Genomic DNA, 21,927 nt, shown 5'->3' on the forward strand with positions numbered 1-21,927 from the left:
AATAGAACATTTTGTAACTTTGTAAAATGTAAGTTTGACAAGATGCTGTCTCCTTGAGTTGTATAGCCTTCTCAATGACTGTTATATTTATTTCTTTTAAATTAATAAAGTAAAATTTATAATGTCATATTATGTTCATTCGTCTGTTATGGATAACTTTGACTTTCAACTTGATGCATCCATTCTAGTCCAACCTTTATCCAATTGATGTTGGGTTGGATTGGAACACAAGAATAGTTTTTGAATAACAAATGTAATTAAATCAACATTAAGCTCTTTTAATATCATGAATTATTGACATTTCTGTTTACTTGTAAGTGAAAAGTCTTCAACTTAACTTCCATAAATGTTGAAGTTACTATGGTTGAATCAACCAGGTTGACACAATGTGTATTTAATCCAAATCTCCTTCTCTTGGAGAAAATTTACCAGGTTCCGATCACATATGACACCTGGTATTACAATGAATGAAAATTAGACACGTGGCTCTTCCATGTTTCAATTAAATTGCATTCTTAAAAAACTAAAGAGAAAAGAAAGTCTGCCAAACTTCTACTGCCGTCAATAACATTTAAACGAACCCTTACTCTAGTTCTTGTCCTTACTCTTTAGTTCTGATGGCCTTCCCTGCCCTTATACAGAGACACCAATCTATATTGCAGTTTATCAACAATCGCTTCAGATTTAGTTTCAGACAAATTCTTTGAGTTGTATTGTCATTTTTCTTGGTTGTGTTATTTTGGCCTTTCCATGAAATTAGATAAAAACCTCATTTTACAGAAAAATGAGAGTATGAAAGCCAAATCATTCAATACTCCTTGTTTGATTTCATGAAAATCAGAGTATGAAAGCCAGAAGAAGAAAAATAAATACCCATAAAAGACTAAGAAATTACTCAAAGAAGCTATACAAAACAGAGAAATTAGCAATGGAGGAGGAGGCAGAGATAAAGACAGAGTTTGATGGAGTTTAACAAAGTTTCTATTTTCTAGTTTGCGGGGCCCACTATTTAAGAATTATCATATTGCAATTTAGTTGAAACATGGAAGAGCCACATGTCTAATTTTCATTCCTTAGAATGCCGGGGGTCGTATGTGACCAGAACCTGGAAAAATTTCTCCTTCTCTTGTACCATTGGTTAAAGGAAAAAAGAACTCTAGTTAGATCTCATTGGCCTTCTTAAGAGCATCTCCAATGGTTTGGCCATGTTTAGCCACCATTCTTAAATATAGCGCACTAAAAATATAATCTTTAAGGACTAATGCAGGGCTATAATTTTTCATCTTGAATGGTACATGCAATGTTCTCAAAATTGACTTAGGTGGTGGAGGATCGATGCGATTAAGGTCAAAATGTAGAGGAAAATCAAGTAGGGGTAGGCAACTGATTAGGCGGGTTAGACGGGCTAGAAGGGCTAGGTGACCTAAGCTGATCAGGCGGCCTAGGCTGTGGCTAGGCTATTTTGAGTTTAGGATTCCATTATTTTATTAATTTTTTATTAAAAAGAACCCATATTATTTCTCTCACCATTTCGTGTTTCTCTTCATTCTGTCTCTTCACACAGACGCATTCTCTCTCTCTTTCTCCCTCTCTGCACAAACAAGTGTGATGATGCCAATGCCAAAATGGCTTAAGTTTTAACTTCTCCCAATTTCTCACTACAAGTATAATCTTTTTTAAAGTGTAAGTAGGCTGTAATTCATATATATATATATATATATATATATATATATATATATATATATAAATTGAATTAAATCTACATGGTCCGCCTAGCCACTTAGTCACTAGGTCTTAACCTGCCGCCCAACTACCGGTTAGTGTCTTTTAGAACATTGGGTACATGGGCTATTTTTTATTCCTCTCAATATTTTATTACTTTTTAATTAGCATATTGAAAAATATCATGGTACAACACTCACACATCAACTACTATGTGTTGTTTAAAACATTATCTGTACCTATCTAAATATAACATTTTGAACAAATTATTTTTTTAAGAAGATGTATACCGAATATATCTATCTTTGGAGAGAAGTGTTTAGAGTATAACTGGTGTAAGAATGAGAACCGATATTTTCCAAAAAAAATAAAATAAAAAAAGGGATGAGAACGATTAGCAAGATTTCACATAATTTTAATTTAAAATTTGTTTTCACGTTAAAAAAAATTGTAACGGCTAGAGATCTGGGCCTGCATAAACAGTTTGTCAGTTTGTGTATAAAAAGTTGCGGGTGCATGATAAAACATGCAACCAGAAGCACACAATTACTGCTATATGATGTCCCAGATAGTCTTTTTCTCTTCATGGGGCCATGAACAGCGATGACTCAGTCTTACCAAATGGGGCAAATGTAGCAAGCCCTCAGGAATTGGCGCCTACATCCTTTAGGGTAGAAGGGGCTAAGTTGGGATTTGGCCCTCAATTGAGATGGCCTTAGGTTCTCGTTTGATCCACCATGAAGCCCTCACTAGAATTTCTTACCATCTTTGCGGAATATGAGATTTTTTAGTGTGTTGAATATATGATATGGTAAATTAAATGTAATATTACAATTCGTTAGAGATTTGAATATTTTTTTTTTAATCAATTGTATTTTGACATTTGGTGTCCCACCACATTGAAAATTATTATAGTACAACAATCACACATCAACTCCTATGTGTTGTTTAAATTAATTAAACTACTATTGTACCTATTTAAATTAATTAAACTACTATTTGTACTTATTGAGTCGTGTTGCAGAGTGATGCCTCGTGGGTTTCTTTGGCCCTCCTTGTTATCTTGAATCCCCCTCTAAAGTTCTTGACCCATGTTTGTAGTTGAATGATTCCTTCCCAAGGAATATCTAGTTATGGCTTGTTTCTTTCCCCCTTTACTCCCTAGTTCTTCTGCTACCCTCTATTTCGGTGCAAGATGGCTAGGTGCTACCAACCTGTCAAACCTGCATCATGCCTTCTTCGCAAGGTGTTGCTTTTCTGGGTCAGCTTTCCACAAGGACTACTTTTGGTAGCGCACCTCATGGCTTTCGCACGTTGAATTTATGTGTGAGTTGGGAAGGGAAAGTTAGCCTCTCTTTATTAAATGCATGTTTTGCTAGGGATTTCACGTGATCTTAGAGCTATGACTTGATTCCTTTCTAATTAGATTGGTTAGCTTGCTAGGAAATGGGTAAATTAAGTATGTTCTCTCTCAATGCTTGCCTATGTGGGCTACAAGGGATATGGGCTTGGATATTTGGCCCCAAGTAGCCTAAAATCCTTCATAATCTTGACTCTACATAGGCCAAATAAACGCATGTAACCATCTACACCATAATTTACCTGACAAACACCGAGCATGTAACTTGGGCTTACTTTAGCGTGACAAATAGGCATGGACATGATGTGAATATTTGGCTTAATTAATGTAGTGTGACATGGTTGTGAATATATTCTTTCCTCAATCCCGCACCTTTGCATGTATTCGTGCTTGACTTGGGGCTCTTGTGACAATTGGGCCTGCTCATTACGTTTTTGGGCCTCAACAACATACAAGTCGAAGCACATAATCACTGCACATTTTTAGGCCTCAACAACATGCGACATCTAACTCTGAGGGGTTGCTTCCTCAGCCGTAATTGTTTGAAGAAGTTAAGAAAAATAAAAAAATAAAAAAAAATAAAAAAATTGAAGTACACACTTCGCCTATTCGACCGCGTATTGGCATGTCCGAAGTCATCCAAGACTCCCAGAAAATGTGAGGCTAACAATTTAATTAGAAGAATTGTATTAAATGTGGTATTCTGTTTCCTTAAAACCAATGAAATGAAACCTCTTATAATTTGACATCATTAATTAATAAACCAAATGGTTGGATCAAGCTGTCTAAAAATCCAGTTGGTTGTCAACTGCCAACACAACATCACATATCTTGCTTGATCCACGCTTCATCAACTGGGTTCCTCTAATTAGTTCAACGTCTAAGTTGAAAAATAAACAGTTTATATCGTTGAAGTTCGATGTGTTGTGGGCTTAACGTGTGTGTGTATATATATATATATATATATATATATATATGTATCTGTCAAAGCTTATCCTACTTGGGTTTGGGGGGCCAGGCTGCAGCTGAATTGCTGATGAGAATCCTGCAATGCAAAAGAATGAAAGCGACCCGCACTTTATATTGCTTTGCTTGATCTTGTTTACATTCGTAAAACAAAATTATTCTAACACCAATTATTTTTTTTCACCCACCAAATAATTAATGAACAAATCTTGATCGCTAAGTTTAATTTGTCTACAATATTGTATTCACTGCGCCTGCTTTTTTGGCGAAAATCTTTGCACATAAGTACTGAAGAAAAATGCCTCTATTTTTATCATATAATTATAATATTACATTTGTTCCAAGTCTTCTAACCGTTGTTATCACGTAATTAAGGATTAGAAATATTACAGGCGGCTGAGAATACTAATATCAGGTATGGACAAATTAGCAGGGTGATCGAGCGGAGAAAGCTATCTTGTAATCAATGAAACCACGTGACAAGTATTTATTAAACGAGTTATACTGTTAAACAAATGACAATCATCGATTGCAAATCTACAGACCAATACATTTGTTACAATAGAGAGTTTCTCTCAATTCTCAAGCACGAAAAAATGAATAACACTGGACGCAAATAACATCGACAAGTTGAACTTCAGTTAGTTGAAGGTCTAAACTGGATATGACAAAAAAATAATAATATCCAAAGTCTGAAGAATAATATTTAAAATCAAGCGAAAACATCGTCACCCTAATGCATGTAAAGTAAAAAACTTAGATTTCGATAACTCGAAAGGCCGCAAATAGAGGAAAAACAAAATGCAGAGCCGTGTCAAAGACAAAGAGCTCTTGCCACTTTTGTGTTAACAGTTCACACAACAAAGGTTAAGTTGATAAGGATTTCTGAATTCTCATTTAATTTTGGTGACCATACGAAAGATTTCATGGACGTTAAGCCGCATTATGAGTCAATAACAATATCATCGATATTATTTTAATTAAACTACGTATTATTAATTGTTGAATTTTATCACAACAAATCTCAAGAGTTTTCAAAATAAACTTCTCGTATACAAATTTATGGACGAAACCAATAAAGGCCTATGGGAAGCAGATGTCCCCAATTAAGTAATTCGTTAATTAAGCTGCATACTGTAATTATATATATAAGTGTTATCTTTGAAGAAAATATACGTCTAATATTAAGCATACCTTCATACTATATCTATTCTATATCAAACATAATATGATCAAAAGTGCTCTTGTTCTATCATTGAAACTGATAAATCCCTCATCCGCCTCTTGTGTGTTAATATTTTTCTCATCAACTTGCCACTTTCCACTACTACATTAAAGTTTTTATAATATTGGAATTGTGATACGTCGTCATTTGAAATTCCTAAACCCTAATAAGGTTTTCTTGGTTGTTTTTCAAGTTGTCCCCAGAAGAAATTTTTAGTTCCATCTCTGTACAAATTTATATTTTATTTTGTTTTATTTATGGTATGGACTATATTTTATAATTCAGATAGCTCTAAAATTAAAATTTGAAAAATAGAAAAGGCAACGCAAAAGGACGAGTCAAAAGCCAATTCGGACTTTTGTGAAGCAGAAGCCCCACAGAATTTTATACAGAAAGATTCGCATGCATGATTAAAAGTGGAATGATAAGGAAGGATACGGACGCGTTACCATTTGCTTCCGCTCATAAAAACAAACAATTTATTTGGCATTGTACTCATAAAATTTGATATTTTTGTTTGTCAAAAGTCTACTTGGTGCACGTTTGAAGTGGACAGAACCTGACAGCGTTGGTTATTTGATTCCCACCGTACAACACCATCAACAAGGGAGTCAACAAAGTCGTATTTCAGTGTTGGTTATTTGAATCGTAAAATCTTACTGCATTTGATTTTGTATTAGATCTTATATTAGATCAAAGTAGTCGAAGCATATCACAATTTTTTTTCCCCTTGATATAATCGATTGTAAAAAAAAGAAAATCGAACATAAAACATCAGACACATACTGAATATTTTTTTTTTTTTCGATAGAAGTGAGAAAAAAAATTTGAACATAAGACGTCAAAAGCAAAGTAGTGAATCTCGATAAAAATACAATGAGAACGACAATTGTGTGTACTTTTTTTCCATTATTCAGCAATATTGTGTAAAATTGAGCGGCTATGGAAGATTATTGGCTAGCTCTCTAGCGTAGAAGATCAATGCAACTAAATGTATACAGTATAAGAAGAATTAAAGCTATTAACATAACCTATTAGAATTCCTTTTGCTTTTGAAAAAATCTTCTGGAATTCATGTTTGCTCCTGTCTGCATGTCTTCCTCCCCAAAAAGTTGTTCATAAAATACATGAGCTCTAATAAGCACATAATAATAAGTACACAATGGGAAGGATCAGAAAATTGAAGATGGACATGGCCTGAAAAAAACAATGAAAAATATAGCATTAGACATCATTGTTCAGAAATTTAAGAAAATTACGGTACAGTAGTAATTTTCTCCTCTTAGATATCAAATTAATATAAATATATCGCTGTATTCAAAATTCAAGAAAATTAATTCCAACCCAAGATCATAGAAAGAATAATTAACAAAAGGTAATGTTTACGTACATTTACATTCGAGTCTGCAGAAAAAGTTTGCTGAGGAAGACCCTGGACTCCAGGAGGATTACCCTGGACTCCAGGAAGGTTACCCTGGAATCCGATATCATAAACCGGAGTACCATCCGGATAATATAGTCCGTAGTTCCTCTCCGACGTAGGACCGGGCTTCAAATCCTCGTTAAAAAGTGTAAAAACGTAAATGTCGACCGGAACTTTAGGCATCGCCGGCGTCCCTCGATTCTCTTCAATTTTCCTCATCAGATTACCATTGTAAATACCAGCATTTTCCGGCGTGGCGCCGGCCTCGTTTGCATCCCCTTTCGAAGGCCAGCCGGTCTCGGATATTCGGACCTCGATGTCTGAATACCCCATCGCCTTGATGGCAGAATAAACGGCATCAATCTGGGCATCCAGCATGTTGTCGTAGTGGAGATTCGTGACTGAATCGTCCATGCCAGGATTAGGCTGGAACAGCACGTAGTCCAAAGAAACTTCACTTGGACTGGCCTTGTAAGCAAAGTAGGGATAAGCATTTATCAAAAAGGGCGAATTAACTTGCGAGTGGAAGCTGAGGATCGGCTGGATATACTGAGTGAGATCTTGTCGGAAACTCCCCGCCGACGGTGGGTAGGAGTTTCCTAAAATAGTAAGCGAGTGCGCGGTTGTGACAGCTACTTGTTTGGAAAGGCCGAGGTCGACGAGGGCGCGGTAGACGGATTGCATTGCCGGGAGGAGGTACGACCAGAGCTGGGTGTCGTTGCCGCCGAGGACTTCGTTTCCGACGTTGATGCACGTGATTTTGGTCTGGGGCAGATAGGGCTGCACGTTCTGCTGAATCCAGGACTGGGCTGTGAGAGGGTCGGTGGACATGCTCTGCAAGTACTCGTTGCCGAGGCCGATGATGAAGTCGACGTCGGAGTTGGAGAAGGCTTGGAGGACGTTGGGATCGGCGTCGTAGAGTTTGACGCGGCTGACGTTGAGGGACTGGAGGAGGACCGCCACTCGCGCCACTCGCGACGGAGATGGGAGGTTGTTGGCTATTTGTCCATAGTTGATTCCGAAGCTCAGGCTCTGGACTTGGAGTGTTGAATCTGAAAGCAGATACTAAGTTCAGCTCCTAAATTCGATAAAAATACGTTGTCAAATGTCTAATACCGAATTTTAGAAAGCAAAAAAAACCATCGTAGATTACTGAGTGGTTAATATAAATTGTTCACAAAACAGAAGATTGGATTATGTTTGGTTGGTGAGAAAACAGAGGAAACTAGACGGGAGGAAAAAGAAAATTTTCAAATTTTCAGTTACTTTTTTCTTTCACGAAAGCCAACAAGGAAATATATGAAGACCCAATTGAGAAAATTTTCTTTTAAGAGGACCCAGAAAGAAAATCTGAGACTTGTAGCTCAAAATTTCCATCCTTTTCTTCTCTGTGTTTACTTTATTTTCCTGCACTTTCTTGGGAACCAAACAGGTGGAGGTGGAAGAAAGTAGGAGGACGAACCTGAGAGACCGAGGAAGAGCAGAATAATTGTGAATAGGACAGTGGAGGTTGCCATTACTGATCGGATCTTGTGCTTCACCTCCAACAAGGCAACTCCGCCACCTCCCCCACTAGCCCCTGCAGCCTGTATCCCAAGAACTACGTGCAACTTTTACCACCTAGCAATGCCCAAGATCCTTTAATATATATATATATATAGGAGCGTGCGCTTTGCCTTCCAAGAACAGGTTTTTAGGTCAAAGAATAAAAGATTTTGTTTTGATACACATATTTTACAAAAGCTTTTTGAATAAAAGCTTTTTGAATTCATTAAATCCCTACCATTTGAAAAGAAAACGAATACATTTACAAGGAAACATAAGCAAATTGTAGACGACTCCTTCGACTTGATCAAACTTAATAAATCGTGATGCAAACAGAACGTGTGACATATTTTCAAAAATATTTTCTATTCAAAATAAAAAATTCACTGTTAAGTCTAAGCAGACTAATCTCGACAATACGAGTTTAAACTTAGAACATAATAAGTTGAAAAAAACCTTAACCATTGAAGTAATTCACTACTTACAATAAACTCTCTTAACTAATAGACTGCATTATGGTTTAGCATTGTCGATAGCAGGATCTGAAAGTTGAATAAATATCTTCTTTTTGTTGTCTAGAACGAAGTGTAGGTGCAGGGGAAAACGATTCAACGAAGTCTATCATATGACGCAATCAAGTTTGGTATCATGTGCTTCGCTATCAGCGTGCTTGACCTTTTACCAAAGTTTTTTCAATTAATCAACGTCCGATAAATACAGAGATCCACCATGCCAAGCAAGTTGAAGAAAACTTCTCCGAGTGTTGGCCAGCACAGTTCGATTCAGAATCCTAGTGGACATTTCAGGTTGAGGTGTGTCAATTATAAATAAAATTTGGGCACTAACCCTTTATAAATAGGATATTTTGTAACTTTGTAAAATATCTTTTATAAATAGAACATTTTGTAACTTTGTAAAATGTAAGTCTGACAAGATGCAGTCTCCTCGAGTTGTATAGCCTTCTCGATGACTGTTATATTTATTTCTTTTCAATTAATAAAGTAAAATTTATAATGTCATATTATGTTCATTCGTCTGTTATGGATAACTTTGACTTTCAACTTGATGCATCCATTCTAGTCCAACCTTTATCCAATTGATGTTGGATTGGATTGGAACACAAGACTAGTTTTTGAATAACAAATGTAATTAAATCAACATTAAGCTCTTTTAATATCATGATTTATTGACATTTCTGTTTACTTGTAAGTGAGAAGTCTTCAACTTAACTTCCATAAATGTCGAAGTTACTATGGTTGAGTCAACCAGGTTGACACAATGTGTATTTAATCCAAATCTCCTTCTCTTGGAGAAAATTTTCCAGGTTCCGGTCACATATGACACCTGGTATTCCAACGAATGAAAATTAGACACGTGGCTCTTCCATGTTTCAATTAAATTGCATTCTTAATAAACTAAAGAGAAAAGAAAGTCTGCCAAACTTCTGCTGCCATCAATAACATTTAAACGAACCCTTACTCTAGTTCTTGTCCTTACTCTTTAGTTCTGATCGCCTTCCCTGCCCTCATACAGAGACACCAATCTATATTGCAGTTTATCAACAATCGCTTCAGATTTAGTTTCAGACAGTTTCTTTGAGTTGTATTGTCATTTTTCTTGGTTGTGTTATTTTGGCCTTTCTATGAAATTAGATAAAAACCTCATTTTACAGAAAAATGAGAGTATGAAAGCCAAATCATTCAGTACTCCTTGTTTGATTTCATGAAAATCAGAGTATGAAAGCCAGAAGAAGAAAAATAAATACCCATAAAAGACTAAGAAATTACTCAAAGAAGCTATACAAAACTGAGAAATTAGCAATGGAGGAGGAGGCAGAGATAAAGACAGAGTTTGATGGAGTTTAACGAAGTTTCTATTTTCTAGTTTGCTGGGCCCACTATCTCAGAAATTATCATACTGCAATTTAATTGAAACATGGAAGAGCCACGTGTCTAATTTTCATTCCTTAGAACACCAGGGGTCGTATGTGACCAGAACCTGGAAAAATTTCTCCTTCTCTTGTACCATTGCTTAAAGGAAAAAAGAACTCTAGTTAGATCTCATTGGCCTTCTTAAGAGCATCTCCAATGGTTTGGCCATGTTTAGCCACCATTCTTAAATATAGCGCACTAAAAATATAATCTTTAAGGAATAATGCAGGGTTATAATTTTTCATCTTGAATGGTACATGCATTGTTCTCAAAATTGACTTAGGCGGTGGAGGATCGATGCGATTAAGGTCAAAATGTAGAGGAAAATCAAGTAGGGGTAGGCAATTGCTTAGGCGGGTTAGACAGGTTAGAAGGGCTAGGTGACCTAAGCTGATCAGGCGGCCTAGGCGGTGGCTAGGCTATTCTGAGTTTAGGATTCCATTATTTTTTTAATTGTTTATTAAAAAGAACCCATATTATTTCTCTAACCGTTTCGTGTTTCTCTTCATTCTGTCTCTTCACACAGACGCATTCTCTCTCTCTTTCTCCCTCTCTGCACAGACAAGTGTGATGATGCCAATGCCAAAATGGCTTAAGTTTTAACTTATCCCAATTTCTCACTACAAGTATAATCTTTTTTAAAGTGTAAGTAGGCTGTAATTCATATATATATATATATATATATATATGTAATAAATTGAATTAAATCTGCATGGTCTGCCTAGCCACTTAGTCACTAGGGGTCTTAACCTACCGCCCAACTACCAGTTAGTGTCTTTTAGAACATTGGGTACATGGGCTATTTTTTTATTCCTCTCAATATTTTATTACTTTTTAATTAGCATATTGAAAAATATCATGGTACAACACTCACACATCAACTACTATGTGTTGTTTAAATTAATTAAAACATTATCTGTACCTATCTAAATATAATATTTTGAACAAATTATTTTTTTAAGAAGATGTATACCGAATATATCTATCTTTGGAGAGACGTGTTTAGAGTATAACAGGTGTAAGAATGAGAACCGATATTTTCCCAAAAAAATTAAAAAAATTAAAAAAAAGATGAGAACCGATTAGCAAGATTTCAAATAATTTTAATTTAAAATTTGTTTTCACGTTAAAAAAAAATTGTAACGGCTAGAGATCTGGGCCTGCATAAACAGTTTGTCAGTTTGTGTATAAAAAGTTGCGGGTGCATGATAAAACATGCAACCAGAAGCACACAATAACTGCTATATGATGTCCCAGATAGTCTTTTTCTCTTTATGGGGCCATGAACAGTGATGACTCATTCTTACCCAATGGGGCAAATGTAGCAAGCCCTCAGGAATTGGCGCCTACATCCTTTAGGGTAGATTCTTTATAACCCTCCATTGAAGATGGGTTTTGAGAAAAGGGGCTAAGTTGGGGATTTGGCCCTCAATTGAGATGGCCTTAGGTTCTCGTTTGATCAACCATGAAGCCCTCACTAGAATTTCTTACCATCTGCCGAATATGAGATTTTTAAGTGTGTTGAATATATGGTCTGGTATATTAAGTGTAATATTATAATTTGTTGGACATTTGAATTTTATTTTAACCAATTGTATTATGACATTTGATGTATTAGGTCGTGTTCCCACCACATTGAAAATTATTATAGTACAACAATTACACATCAACTCCTATGTGTTGTTTAAATTAATTAAACTACTATTTGTATCTACTTAAATTAATTAAACTACTATTTGTACTTATTGAGTCGTGTTGCAGAGTGATGCCTCGTGGGTTTCTTTGGCCCTCCTTGTTATCTTGAATCCCCCTCTAAAATTCTTGACCCGTGTTTGTAGTTGAATGATTCCTTTCCAAGGAATATCTAGTTATGGCTTGTTTCTTTTCCCCTTTACTCCCTACTCCCTAGTTCTTCTGCTACCCTCTATTTCGGTGCAAGATGGCTAGGTGCTACCAACCTGTCAAACCTGCATCATGCTTCCTTCGCAAGGCGTTGCTTTCCCGGGTCAGCTTTCCACAAGCACTACTTTTGGTAGCGCACCTCATGGCTTTTGCATGTTGAACTTTTGTGTGAGCTGGGAAGGGAAAGTCAACCTCTCTTTATTAAATGCATGTTTTGCTAGGGGTTTCACATGATCTTAGAGATATGACTTGATTCCTTTCTAATTAGATTGGTTAGCTTGCTAGGAAATGGGTAAATTAAGTATGTTCTCTCTCAATGCTTGCCTATGTGGGATACAAGGGTTATGGGCTTGGATATTTGGCCCCAAGCAGCCTAAAATCCTCCATAATCTTGACTCCACATAGGCTCAATAAACTCATGTAACCATCTACACCATAATTTACTTGACAAACACCGAGCATGTGACTTGGGCTTACTTTAGCGTGACAAATAGGCATGGACATGGTGTGATTATATAAATATCTGGCTTAATTAATGTAGTGTGACATGGTTGTAAATATATTCTTTCCTCAATCCCGCACCTTTGCATGTATTCGCTCTTGACTTGGGGCTCTCGTGATAATTGGGCCTGCTCTTTACGTTTTTGGGCCTCAACAACATGCAACATCTGACTCCTAGGGGTTGCTTCCTTAGCTGTAATTGTTTGAAGAAGTTAAGGAAAAAAAAAAAAATGAAGTACACACTTCGCCTATTCGACCGCGTATTGGCATGTCCGCAATCATCCAAGACCAGAAAATGTGAGGCTAACAATTTAATTAGGAGAATTGTATTAAATGTGGTATTCTGTTTCCTTAAAACCAATGAAATGAAACCTCTTATAATTTGACATCATTAATTAATAAACCAAATGGTTGGATCAAGCTGTCTGAAAATCCAGTTGGTTGTCAACTGCCAACCCAACATCACATATCTTGCTTGATCCACGCCTCATCAACTGGGTTCCTCTAATTAGTTCAACGTCTAAGTTGAAAAATAAATGGTTTATATCGTTGAAGTTCGATGTGTTGTAGGCTCAATGTGTATATATATGTATCTGTCAAAGCTTATCCTACTTGGGTTTGGGGGGCCAGGCTGCAGCTGAATTGCTGATGAGAATCCTACAATGCAAAAGAATGAAAGCGACCCGCACTATATATTGCTTTGCTTGATCTTGTTTACATTCGTAAAACAAAATTATAACACTAATTATTTTTTTTCACCCACCAAATAATTAATGAACAATCTTGATCGCTAAGTTTAATTTATCTACAATATTATATTCGCTGCGCCTGCTTTTTTGGCGAAAATCTTTGCACATAAGTACTGAAGAAAAATGCCTCTATTTTTATCATATAATTATATTATTACATTTGTACCAAGTCTTCTAACCGTCGTTATCACATAATTAAGGATTAGAAATATTACAGGCGGCAGAGAATACTAATGTCAGGTATGGACAAATTAGCAGGGTGATCAAGCGGAGAAAACTATCTTGTAATCAATGAAGCCACATGACAAATATTTATTGAACGAGTTATACTGTTAAACAAATGACAATCATCGATTGCAAATCTACAAACCAATACATTTGTTACAATAGAGAGTTTCTCTCAATTCTCAAGCAAGTAAAAATGAATAGCACTGGATGCAAATAACAATGGCAAGTTGAACTTAAGTTAGTTGAAGGTCTAAACTGGATATGATAAAAAATAATAATATCCAAAGTTTGAAGAATAATAATTATTATGTGGTCAAAGTTTGACTCAAGCTTGACAGGATATATAAAATCAAGCAAAAACTTCGTCACCCTAATGCATGTAAGTTCAAAAACTTAGATTTCAATAACTCGAAAGGCCGCAAATAGAGGAAAACAAAATGCAGAGCCGTGTTAAAGACAAAGAGCTCTTGCCACTTTTGAGTTAACAGTTCACACGCCAAAGGTTAAGTTGATAAGGATTTCTGAATTCTCATTTAATTTTGGTGACCATACGAAAGATTTCATGGACGTTAAGCCGCATTATGAGTCAATAACAATATCATTGATATTATTTTAATTAAACTACGTATTATTAATTGTTGAATTTTATCACAACAAATCTCGAGAGTTTTGAAAATAAACTTCTCGTATACAAATTTATGGACGAAGCCAATAGAGGCCTACAGGAGGCAGATGTCCCCAATTAAGTAATTCGTTAATTAAGCTGCATACTGTAATTATATATATATACGTGTTATCTTTGAAGAAAATATACGTCTAATATTAAGCATACCTTCATACTACATCTACTCTATATCAAACATAATATGATCAAAAGTGCTCTTGTTCTGTCATTGAAACCGATAAATCCCTCATCCGCCTCTTGTGTGTTAATATTTTTCTCATCAACTTGCCACTTTCCACTACTACATTAAAGTTTTTATAATATTAGAATTGTGATACGTCGTCATTTGAAATTCCTAAACCCTAATAAGGTTTCCTTGGTTGTTTTTCAAGTTGTCCCCAAAAGAAATTTTTAGTTCCATCCCTGTACAAATTTATATATTATTTTGTTTTATTTATGATATGGACTATATTTTATAATTCAGATAGCTCTAAAATTAAAATTTGAAAAATAAGGCAACGCTTTGGAAGAGTCAAAAGCCAATTCGGACTTTTGTGAAGCAGAAGCCATACAGAATTTTATACAGAAAGATTCGCATGCATGATTACAAGTGGAATGATAAGGAAGGATAGGGATGCGTTACCATTTGCTTCCGCTCATATAAACAAACAATTTATGTGGCATTGTACTCATAAAATTTGATATTTTTGTGTGTCAAAAGTCTACTTGGTGCACGTATGAAGTGGACAGAACCTGACAGCCTTTACCTCACAGATGCCATTTGATTTCCCACCGTACAACACCATCAACAACGAAGTCGTATTTCACTCAATAGTGATGGTTATATAAATCGTAAAATGTTACTGCATTCGATTTTGTATTAGATCTTATATTAGATCAAAATAGTCCATGCATATCACAATTTTTTTTCTCCTTGATATAATTGATTGTAGAAAAATGAAAATTGAACATAAAACACCAGACGCATACTGAATATTTTTTTTTTTTCGATAGAAGTGAAAAAAAAAAATTGAACATAAGACGTCAAAAGCAAAGTAGTGAATCTCGATAAAAATACAATGAGAACGACAATATTGTGTAAAATTGAGCTGCTAATGGAAGATTATTGGCTAGCTCACTAGTGTAGAAGATCAATGAAACTAAATGTGTACAGTATAAGAAGAATTAAAGCTATTAATATAACCTATTAGAATTCCTATTGCTTTTGAAAAAATCTTCTGGAATTCAGGTTTGCTCCCGTCTGCATGTCTTCCTCCCCAAAAAGTTGTTCATAAAATACATGAGCTCTAATAAGCACATAATAATAAGTACACAATGAGAAGGATCAGAAAATTGAAGATGGACATGGCCTGAAAAAAACAAAGAAAAATATAGCATTAGACATCATTGTTCAGAAATTTAAGAAAATTACGGTACAGTAGTAATTTTCTCCGCTTAGATATCAAATTAATATAAATATATCGCTGTATTCAAAATTCAAGAAAATTAATTCCAACCCAAGATCATAGAAAGAATAATTAACAAAAGGTAATGTTTACGTACATTTACATTCGAGTCTGCAGAAAAAGTTAGCTGAGGAAGACCCCGGACTCCCGGAGGATTACCCTGGACTCCAGGAGGATTACCCTGGAATCCGATATCATAAACCGGAGTACCATCCGGATAATATAGTCCGTAGTTCCTCTCCGACGTAGGACCGGGCTTCAAATCCTCGTTAAAAAGTGCAAAAACGTAAATGTCGACCGGAACTTTAGGCATCGCCGGCGTCCCTTGATTCTCTTCAATTTTCCTCAACAGATTAGCATTGTAAATACCAGCATTTTCCGGCGTGGCGCCGGCCTCGTTTGCATCCCCTTTCGAAGGCCAGCCGGTCTCGGATATTCGGACCTCGATGTCTGAATACCCCATCGCCTTGATGGCAGAATAAACGGCATCAATCTGGGCATCCAGCATGTTGTCGTAGTGGAGATTCGTGACTGAATCGTCCATGCCGGAATTAGGCTGGAACAGCGCGTACTCCAAAGAAACTTCACTTGGACTGGCCTTGTAAGCAAAGTAGGGATAAGCATTTATCAAAAAGGGCGAATTAACTTGCGAGTGGAAGCTGAGGATCGGCTGGATATACTGAGTGAGATCTTGTCGGAAACTCCCCGCCGACGGTGGGTAGGAGGTTCCTAAAATAGTAAGCGAGTGCGCGGTTGTGACAGCGACTTGTTTGGAAAGGCCGAGGGCGACGAGGGCGCGGTAGACGGATTGCATTGCCGGGAGGAGGTACGACCAGAGCTGGGTGTCGTTGCCGCCGAGGACTTCGTTTCCGACATTGATGCACGTGATTTTGGTCTGGGGGAGATAGGGCTGCACGTTCTGCTGAATCCAGGACTGGGCTGTGAGAGGGTCGGTGGACATGCTCTGCAAGTACCCGTTGCCGAGGCCGATGATGAAGTCGACGTCGGAGTTGGAGAAGGCTTGGAGGACGTTGGGATCGGCGTCGTAGAGTTTGACGCGGCTGACATTGAGGGACTGGAGGAGGACGGCCACTCGCGACGGAGATGGGAGGTTGTTGGCTATTTGTCCATAGTTGATTCCGAAGCTCAGGCTCTGGACTTGGAGTGTTGAATCTGAAAGCAGATACTAAATTCAGATCCTAAATTCGATGAAAATACGTTGTCAAATGTCTAATACCGAATTTTAGAAAGCAAAAAAAACCATCGTAGATTACTGAGTGGTTAATATAAATTGTTCACAAAACAGAAGATTGGATTATGTTTGGTTGGTGAGAAAACAGAGGAAACTAGACGGGAGGAAAAAGAAAATTTTCAAATTTTCAGTTACTTTTTTCTTTCACGAAAGCCAACAAGGAAATATATAAAGACCCAATAGAGAAAATTTTCTTTTAAGAGGACCCAGAAAGAAAATCTGAGACTTGTAGCTCAAAATTTCCATCCTTTTCTTCTCTGTGTTTACTTTATTTTCCTGCACTTTCTTGGGAACCAAACAGGTGGAGGTGGAAGAAAGTAGGAGGACGAACCCGAGAGACCGAGGAAGAGCAGAATAATTGTGAATAGGACAGTGGAGGTTGCCATTACTGATCGGATCTTGTGCTTCACCTCCAACAAGGCAACTCTGCCACCTCCCCCACTAGCCCCTGCGGCCTGTATCCCAAGAACTACGTGCAACTTTTACCACCTAGCAATGCCCAATATCCTTTAATATATATAGGCGTGCGCTTTGCCTTCCAAGAAAAGGTTTTTAGGTCAAAGAATAAAAGATTTTGTTTTGACACACATATTTTACAAAAATTTATACACAACGTGAAATCATATAATTAAGCATTAAACTCATTATGGGAACAAAATTTTAGATATTCTACTTATAACTTATAAGCAGGGGCGAATCAATATAGGGACTAGGGTGGTTGTAGAATTTATAGAGGTCGGAAAATAAATGTAAAGTCCTTTGAATTTATGGTATGTGCCTTTTTTGTACCCACTAATTACTTGATGAAATGTATACTCAAAGTATCTTGACAGGAGGCCTCGATAACATTAGGTAGAGGATCTCGACAAACTCGATTGACATACAGCCAACATGGCTCAACAGATGACGACATGCCCACAAACTGCTCGACGAATTGCCTCACTAAAAAAACTTGGACGTTTTACAGAGAGACTCCCCCTAAAGTTAAAATTATGAACATGCCATTGCTTTCAAGTAGAAAGATATGTCACCCAATAGTAGGGGCTAATGACAAAGAAAAAATATTTGTTCAGAAAAAACAAGTTGTGTATGATTGATTGAGTAACGCAACTCCCACACAGATTTCTTGTTTCAACACTTTTATCTGTTTTGATATCAAATAAATCGACAATTCAATTAAGAATTCTAATTAGCATAGTAAATTTTGCTATCCACTTGAAACATATAGGTCACTAAACAACCTTCAATTTGATTGAATTTAAGCCAAAATGAACTTTAAGTGACATTCAATCACAATTGAGCAAAAAGAAAAAAGGATCTAGTGTACACCAAAGTAAAGCTTTGTTTCTGGGGTACACACTGATTCGTTTATATCATGGTGGAGGAGTTTCCAACTTTTGCACCAATATTTATTTGGATTTTATATTTTGTTTGTTTTATGCGGGCTTTTGATTTAGCGATTTTTAAAAGCCAATTGTTTGCTTTGACGTATTAAATTCAGCTTAGTCTCTGTTGGATATGGTGACTTACCCGCACGGTAAATTTGTTTGTTCATTATTAATTTATTACTAATTCATTATGAGATTGAACTTATTCTCTTTTTCTTAATGTAGATAATATCGTTTGTTTAAAAAAAAAAAAAAAAAAAAAAAAAAGACAACTTGTGACAAGTCACAATTATTCACCTATTCCGCCCCTGAATAGGCTAAGGGGAATTTCACTCTATCCGTGACCACTATCAAGTAGACTCATCAACTCGGAGTATCGAAACCGGGACCTCCTACATTTTTTTGTTTATTGGGGAACCGCAATCTGCGCCCTTACCACTAGGCTAGGTTACGTATGGAAAGTCAAAGTGATTTTTCCTATATTTTCTGTTTCTTTTGCCATCTTTGGGCAGTTTGATTTGCAAATTCCTTTTTAACCAACAATATTTATCAACATTAAGGAATAAAGAGTGTGCTTAGCTTCACAATTAGTTAACAATAATATGATTCAAATTTGTATTTGGCGAGAATTGAACATAAAACTTCCTACTTACAAGTGAAGAGTAATACACTATATCGTAGTATTAAGTGATAGTTAGGTTTCGATTTAGATAATGAAGGAGCTGAGATGAGATTATAGGCAACTGTCCATATCATTAATTACCATTGAATTATCAAATGCAAAAGGAGAACGGAACTCTTTGGGTCAGTTTTTTTGCTGGTTTGACTTCTAACCTTGTTGTATGAGTTCATGAATCCTCTAACTAACACTTTACTTAATTCATTGTATACATATCAGATCTTGACTTATTTTTGGTTCAATCAATAGAAACATAACATGAATTTAGTTCTATTCAGGAAAGTAACAGCTTTTTGAATTCATTAAATCCCTACCATTTGAAAAGAAAACGAATACATTTAAAAGGAAACATAAGCAAATTGTAGACGACTCCTTCGACTTGATCAAACTTAATAAATCGTGATGCAAACAGAACGTGTGACATATTTTCAAAAATATTTTCTATTCAAAATAAAAAATTCACTGTTTAGTCTATCCAGACTAATCTCGGCAATGCGAATTTAAACTCAGAACATAATTAGTTGAAAAAAACCTTGACCACTGAAGCAATTCACCGCTTACAATAAACTCTCTTAACTAATAGACTGCATTATGGTTTAGCATTGTCGATAGCAGGATCTGAAAGTTGAATAAATATCTTCTTTTTGTCGTGTAGAACGATGTGTAAGTGCAGGGGAAAACGATTCAACGAAGTCTTATCATATGACGCAATCAAGTTTGGTATCATGTGCTTCGCTATCAGCGTGCTGGCCCTTTTACCAAGCTTTTTCAATTAATCAACGTCCGATAAATACAGAGATCCACCATGCCAAGCAAGTTGAAGAAAACTTATGCAAAACAAAAACCGTCATTTATGAAAGCGATCTTTTGCATCTCATAAAATATAGTGTTATTTTAATGTGAAAAAAGTATGTATTGAATACACATCAGCAAAAAAATTATTATGTTCATATTCGTTCATACGTGTGTGAATGATTAGTATTTATATTTCCAAACGAGCATCGTGACAGTTCTTATACTACAACTAATAAAATTCAAGAATGTAAATTATAAGATTGAGTTTAGCAGTTGAAATTTAGTTTACTAGTGTCACAAAAATATAATATATGTAGTTAAAAATGGAATATAAACGTTACTTTTTTAATTTTGAAAAAAAAAATTAAAATTAAGTAAAATAATACATGACGAATGATTAAGTGTATAATTTGCATACACAGTTTATGATGGTGAGAAAATAGAGAATCTATGAATGGGCTATGAAAGGGGAAAAGGTGTGAGCTGAAAGGTCACCTTTTATTCCAAATGTCCAAAGTGATGACATTGATATAAGCCAACACTAGGAGAGCAGGTATACTCAGACTGGTGCTGTTCTGTGTCAATTACAAACTAATATAGAATATTATTAGAGAGATTAAAATTTTAAATTAAAATTTATAAATTAAATAACGTATCATTAATATAAAAAAATATAAATGTTTATGGATACTTAACTAATAATCTAATTATATACAACAACATTATTTGTTTGTAAATTTAATTTAAAATAAATTATGAGATCTCCTAGCATTAGCCAAAAATAATGTAGAGAGATTCTATTTCTAACACCATACGATACAAAAAGGTAAATTTATCATGATTAATTTTTAATTTTTTTTCTAAATAATTATGGTGTTTTTAATAGAAGGTGTGTTTTGCTGATCAAAGGTGCTTTTAATAAAAGGTCTGTCTAGCACCGCTTTGGGGCGGCTTCTTCGCGCGTTCAACAGAAAGGTGCGGCTTCTTCGCGCGTTCAACAGAAAGGTCGGTTGACAGCTCAGCAATGGCACGTGTCATGATTCTTTTCCGGGTATGCGGCCTTTGTTTTAGTTTTTTTTTATAATTATTATATTGAAATGCATATCTTTTATTTGTTTATTTGTCAGATTTCTCTATGAAAGCGCATGATCACGCCCTTTTATACTAAAAAAAACATATTTTAAAATAATCAAAAAGAAGGGCATGATTAACGGACGGAGCGTATGATCCAAAAATACATGTTTTTCATAACTTGAAAGTGGCATCTATTACGTGTCACTACCACTACCATCATCAATTCCACCATCACATTCTCCACCACCATTGCCCTCCACTATGACCACCACCGTCCTAGCATGCCACATCCCAACCACCATTTTTGTTTTTGTAATTTACAAGTTTACGAATGTGAGTTGCAGAGTACAAATATGTGATTATAGGAAACCGCATATCGTCCAATTGTAGGTTAGCATAAATCACGTGTTTATGAGTTGTGCGGCTATGCTTCAACGCAAATTCATAAATATTCAAAGTCAAAGATCAATGAAATGTTAGCTGTCGATGCAAATTTCCGTCGTCTTTAGTCTCGACGAAAATGCACATGTAAAACAATCAACACCTTTGATCATAGACCTAAGCCTCACACACCCATGAGGTGGGGCGGGGGGGGGGGGGTTTAGGTCAACGGATCTCCGATGCCTAAGTTAGTTTTTGTGAGAGAGTAGAATGTTTAGGGCTTTTTTAGGGTTGCCAAAGCTCTGAAAATTTGGTAGAATATGGGGTATTTATTGGGCTAGGGCCGTCCATATATTGTTTAATGGAGATATATTCTCTAAATATTCCCAAGATATTTAATAGGAAATAATTTCTTGAGATAATGGAGTAATTATCCCTAATTGATTTAAATTAGGATTACTTACTTGATTGGAGTCAATCTCCAATTAGGAATGTATTAAAGATAGAATTTGGGTAATCAATCCTTATCTTTAATTCCTTGCCAAGGGCAGGTGAGCTGTGGGCAGTCGTATTCAGCTGCTGAGACCTCCAGGGGTGTGAGCTGCACGTGGGAGCATCCGATGAGCTTGCCCATTTATTGAGGGCAATCTTGTCTTCTTTGAATAAAAGCCACGTG

At 36.0% G+C, this 21,927-nt stretch overlaps 2 protein-coding genes across 2 annotated transcripts; both read right to left on the reverse strand.

The window, feature by feature from the left end:
* Positions 1–6,208: 6,208 nt before the first annotated feature.
* On the reverse strand, positions 6,209–8,324 carry LOC137743419 (glucan endo-1,3-beta-glucosidase 14-like). The gene is made up of 3 exons (XM_068483306.1): positions 8,159–8,324; positions 6,664–7,748; positions 6,209–6,470 (listed from the first exon to the last, which is right to left on the reverse strand). Exons 1-3 carry the CDS (start codon positions 8,211–8,213, stop codon positions 6,408–6,410), a joined length of 1,203 nt encoding a protein of 400 aa, XP_068339407.1. The 5' UTR covers positions 8,214–8,324; the 3' UTR covers positions 6,209–6,407.
* Positions 8,325–15,244: 6,920 nt separating this feature from the next.
* Positions 15,245–17,628, reverse strand: LOC137742601 (glucan endo-1,3-beta-glucosidase 14-like). Its single transcript, XM_068482509.1, has 3 exons — positions 17,266–17,628; positions 15,780–16,855; positions 15,245–15,586 (listed from the first exon to the last, which is right to left on the reverse strand). Exons 1-3 carry the CDS (start codon positions 17,318–17,320, stop codon positions 15,524–15,526), a joined length of 1,194 nt encoding a protein of 397 aa, XP_068338610.1. The 5' UTR covers positions 17,321–17,628; the 3' UTR covers positions 15,245–15,523.
* Between the last annotated feature and the right edge of the window lie 4,299 nt (positions 17,629–21,927).

The sequence above is a fragment of the Pyrus communis genome, chromosome 8, assembly GCF_963583255.1.
Source record: "Pyrus communis chromosome 8, drPyrComm1.1, whole genome shotgun sequence".
Classification (NCBI taxonomy): domain Eukaryota; kingdom Viridiplantae; phylum Streptophyta; class Magnoliopsida; order Rosales; family Rosaceae; genus Pyrus; species Pyrus communis.

Coding starts and splice junctions, on each gene's coding strand:
- LOC137743419 (XM_068483306.1), bottom strand. CDS start 8,213: ATGGCAACCTCCACTGTCCTATTCACAATTATTCTGCTCTTCCTCGGT. Junction 7,749..8,158: donor GCTCTTCCTCGGTCTCTCAG/GTTCGTCCTCCT, acceptor ATCTGCTTTCAG/ATTCAACACTCCAAGTCCAG. Junction 6,471..6,663: donor CTGCAGACTCGAATGTAAAT/GTACGTAAACAT, acceptor TGTTTTTTTCAG/GCCATGTCCATCTTCAATTT.
- LOC137742601 (XM_068482509.1), bottom strand. CDS start 17,320: ATGGCAACCTCCACTGTCCTATTCACAATTATTCTGCTCTTCCTCGGT. Junction 16,856..17,265: donor GCTCTTCCTCGGTCTCTCGG/GTTCGTCCTCCT, acceptor ATCTGCTTTCAG/ATTCAACACTCCAAGTCCAG. Junction 15,587..15,779: donor CTGCAGACTCGAATGTAAAT/GTACGTAAACAT, acceptor TGTTTTTTTCAG/GCCATGTCCATCTTCAATTT.